This window comes from Sinocyclocheilus rhinocerous, unplaced genomic scaffold, assembly GCF_001515625.1.
Source record: "Sinocyclocheilus rhinocerous isolate Xijiao unplaced genomic scaffold, SAMN03320098_v1.1 scaffold1697, whole genome shotgun sequence".
In the NCBI taxonomy this organism is placed as follows: domain Eukaryota; kingdom Metazoa; phylum Chordata; class Actinopteri; order Cypriniformes; family Cyprinidae; genus Sinocyclocheilus; species Sinocyclocheilus rhinocerous.
Genome location: NW_015629509.1, coordinates 936,449 through 946,506, shown reverse-complemented (window position 1 = coordinate 946,506; position 10,058 = coordinate 936,449). Strand labels below are relative to the sequence as shown.

Sequence of the window (10,058 nt, the reverse complement as noted above, 5' to 3'; positions counted from 1 at the left end):
TGCTGTAAAGTTGCTTTGCAACGATTTGTATCGTAAAAAGCGCTATACAATTAAACTTGAATTTAATAATATGCAGAAAATGTAAAAACACGAAGGGGGCAAAAGCCTTTTCACGGCACTGTATATATATATATATATATATATATATGTATATAAAATGAAGACTATTTTTTAGGAACATTAAGATTTTTTTTTAATTGGCATTTCATGCATTTTGCATTTTCTTCACCAGAATTCCTTTACTGCAATGAACAAAAATCTCATTACTATGTAATTATCATGAAAACAATGTCAAATGCAAACTAAAATAATCCTAATGGTTCTAATGTCTTATTTTGGGGCAAAAAGTGGCCAAGACATGTTCAAATGAGAATCCCCCATGTGTTTATTTTTTCGTCTACGAGTTTAATGTTTATTTAACATGTGGATTTTAAAATGTACTTTTATATAGTATTATTTCAAATGAGAGTATAATCCAAATGAATGACTCAAATGGTGATGTCCTTACCTTGGCCCTTATCTTCAGATACAATGTAAGTGCCATTGCTGGAGTGGACAGCATACTGCATTATGGGAGACCCAGGCCAGGAAGTGAAAGTATCATATCTCTGCTGGCAGGGGATAAACTGGACACCGCCACTCTGGTTGACAGAGACTTTAGAGTAATAAAACAAAAGTCATATGAGGAGAAGCCTGTGCGCATCATACTTATGATCTGTCAGAGACAATAATGTTTATAAAGTTTGGTTTCACCTACAGTGGCCTCAAAAATTATTTCACAAAAAGTTGTTTGCTAAGCTTTAAATGACAAAACAATAGATATATTGTTCAAAATTACACAAAAAGTATTTGAACACCTTATTGTAAAACGCCAGTAAAACTCAAGGCAAAATTGCTTAAAAAATCACAGATAACCAGCTGATTAAAAAGTCAAAAAAGGCTCAGAAAAGTAATGTTAGTTTAGTATCATTTATGTGGGGATGCTATTTGGTTTGATATATTATTTTAGAATGCAATGGCATTTATACATTTTTAAGAATGACTTGAGCATGCACAAGCATCTAAATAGTTTTTGAGGCCACAGTACATGTGAAATATGTATTTGAAACATCTCACTGAAAGGTCCTGCATTGTTATTGTTGAAAATATTTCTTGCGGATGTCTCAACAGCCAACTTCTGTTTTGCATCTTCATCGTTTGGAGAGTCACCAAGATGTGTACTGGTTGAAGAGTCAGGTAGAACCCCTTTTGTGTTCTCCTCTTTGCAAATTATTAATTGTGCCTGAGGAAAAATCAAAAGACAGGTTTTGATTATTACGAGAATAGCTCACCAAAAAAAAGAAGTTTTGCTGAAAATGTATTTACCCTCAGGTCATCCAAGATGTAGATGAGTTTGAAATTTAGCATCACTTGCTCACCAATGGATAATATAGGAATAGGCTAACCCTATGTATCAGGTGGGTTTAGAAATCAGGGATATATGGAAATGTAGGCCTACTCACCCCCTGGCCATCCAAGGTGTATAGATAAGTTTATTCAAAAGAACTGGAGAAATTTAGCTTGACATCACTTGCTCACCAATGGATCCTCTGCAGTGAATGGGTGCTGTCAAAATGAGAGTCCAACCAGCTGATAAAAACATCACAATAATCCACAAGAAATCCACACGACTCCAGTCCATCAATTAACATCCTTTGAAGTGAAAAGCTGTGTGTTTGTAAGAAACAAATCCACTGACTTGAGTTGTGTTGTAGATTATTGTGATGTTTTTATCAGCTGTTTGGGCTCTCATATATCCCTGATTTCTAAACCCACCTGATACATAGGGTTAGCCTACATATACAAGGAAGACCTTTTGATGATCTTGTGATGAATTCTACAGTAATCAGTGAGGTTTAGATCACACACACACACACACGATTTTACGAAGCACACAATGTCATTCCTACGCTTTTTTTCCACCTGCCACCTACATGTGCGACCAGAGCACACACGTCTGAACCCACACAGTCTTAACTCAGTCACCCTGAGGCACCACATTATTGTACAAATCACTGAAGCTGTTCAGAGGACACTGTGCACTACTATAAATGATCAACTGAGTTTTAATGGGAACCACTGTGACCAGAGGAAGTATATTTTTGACCCATTTCATCTCATAAATATTAGCAGTAAAGACAGCCAGTAGCTAGTAAACTTTACCTGTTCATATTCTGCAGACTGAGTGATTGGTTGACTTGCATCACCTGCATCCATACTGCTTTACACTAAAGAGATTAAAAATAATAATAAAATCCGTCATACACTCTTTTTTAATAATAATAATATAATAATATGTATATTGTATCTTATTATGCATGTACTGTATTATAATAATCTTTTGTAACAACAAGCAGCGAGATTCAAAGCAAATTGTGTGTGGGAATATTGTTTTTCAATAATATTATTAGCTTTCTCACAACAACAAATACGAAATGTGATCTATAGATTATTGTGATGTTTTTATCAGCTGTTTGGGCTCTCATTCTGACGGCACCCATTCACTGCAGAGGATCCATTGGTGAGCAAGTGATGACAAGCTAAATTTCTCCAGTTCTTTTGAATAAACTTATCTATACACATTGGATGGCCAGGGGGTGAGTAGGCCTACATTTATATATATCCCTGATTTCTAAACCCACCTGATACATAGGGTTAGCCTACATATACAAGGAAGACCTTTTGATGATCTTGTGATGAATTCTACAGTAATCAGTGAGGTTTAGATCACACACACACACACACACGATTTTACGAAGCACACAAGGTCATTCCTACGCTTTTTTTCCACCTGCCACCTACATGTGCGACCAGAGCACACACGTCTGAACCCACACAGTCTTAACTCAGTCACCCTGAGGCACCACATTATTGTACAAATCACTGAAGCTGTTCAGAGGACACTGTGCACTACTATAAATGATCAACTGAGTTTTAATGGGAACCACTGTGACCAGAGGAAGTATATTTTTGACCCATTTCATCTCATAAATATTAGCAGTAAAGACAGCCAGTAGCTAGTAAACTTTACCTGTTCATATTCTGCAGACTGAGTGATTGGTTGACTTGCATCACCTGCATCCATACTGCTTTACACTAAAGAGATTAAAAATAATAATAAAATCCGCCATACACTCTTTTTTAACAATAATAATATAATAATAATATGTATATTGTATCTTATTATGCATATACTGTATTATAATAATCTTTTGTTAAAAACAAGCAGCGAGATTCAAAGCAAATTGTGTGTGGGAATATTGTTTTTCAATAATATTATTAGCTTTCTCACAACAACAAATACGAAATGTGATCTAAATGCTTTAAAAGAACTCAAGGGACAGCAAAGTTAACGTATTCGTTGAATGTGGGCACTAATATTGCCGTTTTAACCAATTTCTTACCTTACTTTTTTAGGAGAGAGGTGTTTAAAATGTAATTTGACCGAGTACAGTCGTCGAGTACACGATGAGGCGAGCGGTTAACATTAGATTTGTAACGGTCAATTTACTAATGAGCGCGAGCGAGCGCTTAACTGACTCGCGCGCGGTATGAAAACTATATTACCTGTAGGCATACTACGATTTTAGGAAATTAAACTGTTATTTTAACTGTTATTATATGATGTATTCATAAACAACATCTATGGTTAGGTCAAAGAAATTATTCGGCATTTGGCGACATCCAGTGATTGAAGTTGGAATAGAATTTATGTGGCTGTCACTGTAATCATGAAAATTTAATCAGACAGGTAATCAATAATGTACTTACATATATGTAAGCCTATATAACTTTTAAATCAGTAAAAAAAAAAGACATTGTGGCATAGGTTTTTGTCATTTCTTGCACTTACAGCAATTATCTCAAGTTCCATGACCTCTCCATTTATGATTACTAGATTATTTTTTAAATGCTTAAAATTTCAGACGGATTTGTTAGTAAACACTGAAAAAAAAACATTTGAAAATGGTTTTCCATGACTGCTGGAACCTAAAGTTAAGACAGTGTCCTTAACCGATGTATATCAAAAATGAAACCAGAAAACTCCTATTTGTTATTATATTTATTTTTTGGTCTTTCTTGAAAATACAAAACAAAAACACATTAAACATTACAAAACATTCTTTAACCGAAGTGACATAGGCAATGTATAAAGTAAAAAGACAATAGAATTCAGTCAGTTACGGTGTAATTTTGAGGTAACAAGCGATGTTTGGGTCAATAATAACTAAACAACTCAAATTCACCTCCTCAAATGTAACCAGTAGTGTTATCAAATCAACTCAATTGAGTTTTCTTTTCTTTTTTTTACCACATCAACAATTTACTATTTAAAATTTCGCAGCTCGCTGCGATTTCAATGTTAATCTTTCGGTCAGACTTTTAAAAGTTAAGAAAACCAAACCAGAGGTACACAAATGAGTTAGCATGCTCTCAGCACCAATACAGCTCAATCAACCAATTTATGTACACACACAGGCAATTAGTGCAACAATTAACTGCAGCGAGAGCATGAAGAGTGATAAAAACTTATCAACTAAAAACAGGCATATGAAGCGGAGGCACAAACCCTAAGGGCCCGTCTTCCCATCAGGGCACGGCAGCAACAAACACACCGTCACCCAGAGAAGATGAACCATGCCTGGAGCTACAAATACCCAAATTAAAACCAGGAAAAATAACAAAAATGTTGCTTTTTAAATGCTAACGTTATTAATATTTTGTATGAAATAACAATTAAGACATTGCATTTAATATACAGTTGTTTTTCCCCATCCCTTTGGATTTTTGCTTGAGATAACTGCTGATGGTTTTGCATCTGTCATAGCTGGTAGAATGAGCTAGCGCTGTTTTTTTGTTTCTTTCTTTTTTCCTCTTTTAAATATATACATGCATTCAATAGGTATTCCAATAAAACTAATTCTAACTCCCTTCCGGTTTCACCAATTAAAGAGTTAGCTAAAAACTGCAAGACAGTCCACACAACACAATTCAGCATGAGGAGCTTGTCTGGTCTTCAGCCGTGAGATATGTTGTAGAATGAGTGAAGGATGGGAAGTAGTAATGGAGCCGGACTGGGAAGATACTCTTTCCTTTCGTCTGCCAACTGGAGTCGGATTCACATTATGTTTGGAAGGAAGAGCAACTGGCTGATAACACTTGTAGTGGCAGCTCCAATTGCAAAAATACTGGACAGTGAGAATGCATATCTACCATCTTTTGACCTGAAGACAACAAAAAGACAATTATTTCACGCAGGGACCAACAAAATCAGACTATTTTGTGAGTATAAAGACAGTAAAGATGCGGTCACATAGTGTAGTGATGCATGAAGTCACTTTCAAACCAAGCATCTTTCTGATGATCAATGGAGCATATTTGCTTGACCAACAGAACCTGATGTGAAATCAGCATGGGGAAATCTTTCATTAATTGCGTAGATTCTTATTAAAATGACTGGATTTTGCCCAAGAAAATGAGCCAAAATTTAACGAAAAAAAAAATTCTACTGTCAAAAGCGTAGCGATGCATAAAGACAATTTTAAACCATTTGCACTTACAGTGTCGCGTTCACCACTGCGTGGGCACGTAACTGTAGGTGGGAGTGGCAGGCGAGCGGTACGTGGGCATTGAAGGGTGGGTCGCGACTGGGGTCGGAGAGTGAGTAGTTAATAATGTCCCTGAGGAGAAAAAAAATGCATTTTTACTATTTCCTCTTTACTGTATACATTTCAGTGGATTATTTGGATGAGACTCACCAGCTGACATCGCCATGGTGGTGCCTCCTACCATGCCCATGGCGACTCCATTAGGGCGGGGCGGGGGAAGGGGAGGAGCATACATGGCCGCTGGCATGCCATTGGGCTGGACCACCGTTGTATGATGAATGACATGCGGCGGTGCTGCGTAAAGGGGCTGTGTGTAGTAAGTGCCTTGCTGCTATGGAAAAAAACATCCAATATTTTAACAAAATGCAGGTGTGACATTATTTACGGTTCATAACCTCCAGTTTTATGTTGCTTTACCTGTGCATAGGGGTTCTGTTGGGGGTAGGGACTTCTCACGGGGTAGACTGCAGCAGGGTAGGGGTTGGGTGAAGAGGAATAGGGGGGTACAGCACCTGTTGTTGGAGAGCAGGACATTTTGAAAGGGGTCCCGGGAGCATAACCTGTAGAGATGACATTATATTTGAAGAAAATTAAGAAATAATCTAATTTGCTAGCAACAGCAATGCGTCTAAAAAAGTGAGCATCACATCAAAATTGACCTTGTGGAAAAAAATGGCTGGATAAACCCTATATTGACCATCTAGAACATCTAGTTTTATCTGGAAATATGTAAGACTTCAAAGGCAAAATAGGTAATTGATGTCATGTCAAGTTGGCTTTATAGGAATATAAATCCAAAAATGAAAATCCTGTCATCATTTACTCACCTTCATGTCACTCAAAACCTGTATGACACACTTTCTTCTGTGGAACACAAAGAAAGATATTTTGAAGAATGTTGGCAATCAAACTGACTTCCAGAGTATGGACTAAAAATACAATGGAAGTAAATAGGAACTGAAAATGTTTGGTTACCAACATTCTTCAAAATATCTTCTATTATGTTCTGCAGAAGAAAACAAATGTCATACAGTTTTGGTACGACTTGAGGGCAAGTAAATGATGTCAGAATTGTCATTTTTGGGTGGACTATGCCTTTAAGACATACTGATGAGTTCAGGCACAAAAATGTTGAAGAAAAATAAACAATGTGAGCTGTAATCCAAGAACTGCACTTTCTAGCTTCTTAAAACATGTTACAAATCAAAAACCTCTGGATATATTTTTTGGCTGAGCGAAGAAGATCTATGTAACAAAATCTCTGTTTTGGCTTCTTGGAAACTGAAAAACACAGGAAAAAGAGAGAGTTTGGGCTTCCTTTACCTGTGGGAAAGGCTGGATTAGCGCCAGGGTACATGCCGGGGGAATATGCTGGAGCTGCCGCTGCATAACCCACAGGAAATCCCACTGTGCAAGAGGAAAAAACAACAACACAGCAATTAACAATAACAGCAAAGACACTGTGCTGGAACCTAATTGTGTATGGTGTGAAAACTCCAGACACTTCCTATCGATTGCATGCAAGTGAGTCAGAGCTCATCTCTGGTTACCTGGGTATCCTATTCCTTTAGGGTTGGCATAAGGAACCCCTGATGACGCAGGGCTATAAACAGGGTTCATGATGTTTATCTTTTAGCACCTTTGAAGAATAGGACAGAAGAAGACATTACATTCAACTAAACAATGACCTATTACTAGACAGTTGTATTGTGCATTGCTTCTCTTTGGAAAAAATACAGGTATATATTATGTACATTCATTTATAATAGATTCTTAAACAGCCAGTTTCTACTTGGTGGTGCAAAAACAAACTAGCTATAAAATATGGAAATACATTTTTTTTTAAATTATATATCAATAATAGATTCTTAAACACAGCAAGTTTCTACCTCAATAAAAATGTAGAGAAAAAAATAAAAATAAAAAAATAAGCAGACAAACCAATTTTGTCTGATTTCACTGATATTTTTACATTTCTGTCTACCGGAATCTTTTTAAAAAGTTTACAGATGCCATATGCTAAAGATTCACATTCACTGTGCATTCAACAAGGAAAAACAGTGCACCTGGTAAAAATTAATTTAAAATGTCGCTTTTTTAAATAATTGACTTTTTGAGTGATAATAATGTGTTTTTTTTTTAATCAAAGTAGCCAAAGGATAAATTAATGGTTATTGCAGTATATATTAATTACTAATGCACATTTTAAATGATCAGTACCAGTATCGGTCAGGATAAAGAAAAGTGGGGGAAAAAATGCTATGCAGTTTTATCAGTCATGTGTAACAGGTACTTTGTAATGAGTCCCACTATGATCTCAAGTCACCCTCTTACAACACCTGTCAATCAAAACTGATGTGCGGGAACACAAAGCCGCTAACTGCACTGCATGACTGCAGCGACATGCAAAATGGCAAATCTTGTGTTACTCAATGATTTATCAAGAAAAATGTCGAATTTACCAATAAGAATCCTTTAAGGCGCATGCTGATGTCAGATGCAACGTGTTTCTGCTCATACTGGTTGTTGAGTGCATCCGACTTATGAGATTTAAAACATGCAGTTTATGCATCAAAATATAATTCAACGCAGTTGAGAAAAACAATCAGATGCAAAGCAAACGCGCATAAACGCATTGCATTCAATGGATCAGGCTCCTCTGAAACACAAGTATGGCTTTCAATTAGCCTGAGGTCCCGATTGTAAACTGACTCTACCGGTCGGCCAATTAATATTTTACATGCATGGATAAAACAAGAGCTTTTTGCATCACTGCATAAGACGATCGTGCTTTGATGCTCAAACACATCATAATAATAGACGTGACATTGTGCACGCAGGATGCAGCGCAGCGGCTCGGTGTTACAGGCCAACAGCAGAATCTCGCATCCCACTTTATCCCAATTCACTACATGTCCCACTCCTCCATCCATCCAACCCTCTGTTTTTCCCCAGACAAAATCCCCCTCAGATGGGCAGCTAAAGCAATGTATCTCAACCGGACAGTAGTGACTGTGGGTACGTACGGTCGCTGGGGTTTTTGTAGCGGGAGAATAATCCAGTATTTCGCTCGTATCTGATGATGTTGTCTGTCTCGCGCTCTCGCGTCGGCTGCAAAACGCTACGAACAGCGAGCCCTGGCAGCACCGTGCGTCACTTCCGCCTCTGCAGGAAGCAGAAGGACGTATTCAAATCGGGCGGTAGTGAGCGTGTTGCCGAGGACTTTTGATTAAAATGTGTATTTTTTGACGTTTGGATTTGTTCTGACTTGTTGTTATTGATGAATAAAATTACATGCAATTAAATCAGCCACATTCTATGTTTTAAAAGTGTCTATGTGTTGTGGATCGAATTTACTTCAGTTTTACCTTGTTTACCTATGTATGAATATGTACGATATTCTAAATAATATTGGAGAGGTTTTGTACCACGCTGTACGGTAAATTTTTGTCTTTATACAGCAAATTGTTCTTAAAACTTTTTCCTTAAAACCAACTTCAAATCAACTGTCATTTTAAAAGCTCGTTTAAAACTTATTTTATTTTTATCCAATTCCAAGAGAAAACTTTTTAACTCAAGGTAAACAGGCAGACAATAAAATAAGACGATGTCAAAATAAAGTTTTCATTTTTAAAATTTTATATATAAAGTAAAAAAAAAAAAAGAACAACTGAAATTTATTGTTTTATGTCCACAAGTTTGGATTTTTGTTGTATTTTATTTTTTGAAAACGTTATCTTGTAAAATTGTGATGATAAAAACGAGGTGAATTTTAATCTTATAATTGTATTAGTTAAATTTTACATACATTCATGTAAAATTTCCAACAAAATACCAATTTTCTCTGTAGCTTTCAAAGAAAAAGAAAGCTTTATGTGTTATTCAGTTTAGTACTAACAGGAAAGGTAAAGACCGTTAGTTTATGCTCGCTTTTCATTCATTCATTCATTCATTCATTCATTCATTCTATCAATCAAATTTATAATTGTACATTTTATTTATTATACATATTTATATATGTGTATACACACACACATATAGCATTATATATATATATGTATATATATATATATATATAGCATTGCTGTATAGTTGTATTTTTTAAATGTTTTTAAAGTATACAAAAAATTTCACCTCCATACATAGTATTTCAAACTCTAGGGGGAACTATAGGGAAAGTTGTAAAAGGGACAATATGTTTGTAAGGCAGTCTGATAAAGTGCATTAAAATCTTTCATTTATGAATAATAAAAGTGTTAATTGTTTTACTTCAACATGGTTGATACGACAGGCTTTTCCTCCCGTGTATTTGTGTGGTTGTTTCCTAAAGGGTTAATAAACACAGAGCAGGTCCACCATGATGGTGTGATGATGAGGTCATGAGTACGGAAGCCGGTAGAGGGACGGGAT

The 10,058-nt window shown here is 36.2% G+C and overlaps 2 protein-coding genes across 4 annotated transcripts in view; both read right to left on the bottom strand.

Moving 5' to 3' along the window:
• Positions 1-2,256, bottom strand: part of LOC107739028 (cAMP-responsive element modulator-like) — an 11,732-nt gene extending 9,476 nt beyond the window's left edge. Inside the window, exons 1-3 of the mRNA XM_016550996.1 lie at positions 2,203-2,256; positions 1,117-1,282; positions 509-655 (exon numbers count right to left, since the gene is read on the bottom strand). Of these exons, the coding sequence (XP_016406482.1) occupies positions 509-655; positions 1,117-1,282; positions 2,203-2,256 (367 nt within the window). The remainder of the gene's footprint in view (positions 1-508; positions 656-1,116; positions 1,283-2,202) is intronic.
• Positions 2,257-4,341: 2,085 nt separating this feature from the next.
• fam168b (family with sequence similarity 168 member B) lies at positions 4,342-8,828 on the bottom strand. 3 transcript variants are annotated; one of them, XM_016550986.1, is made up of 7 exons: positions 8,675-8,828; positions 7,199-7,287; positions 6,972-7,055; positions 6,066-6,160; positions 5,799-5,979; positions 5,601-5,720; positions 4,342-5,264 (listed from the first exon to the last, which is right to left on the bottom strand). In XM_016550986.1, the coding sequence occupies exons 2-6, from the start codon at positions 7,266-7,268 to the stop codon at positions 5,611-5,613; spliced, it is 540 nt and encodes a 179-aa protein (XP_016406472.1). In that variant the 5' UTR covers positions 7,269-7,287; positions 8,675-8,828; the 3' UTR covers positions 4,342-5,264; positions 5,601-5,610. The 3 variants fall into 3 exon arrangements, with proteins under 3 accessions (XP_016406472.1, XP_016406471.1, XP_016406470.1); XM_016550985.1 differs by having other exon boundaries at positions 5,799-5,976; positions 6,066-6,208; positions 8,675-8,826; XM_016550984.1 differs by having other exon boundaries at positions 6,066-6,208; positions 8,675-8,825.
• Positions 8,829-10,058: the final 1,230 nt, after the last annotated feature.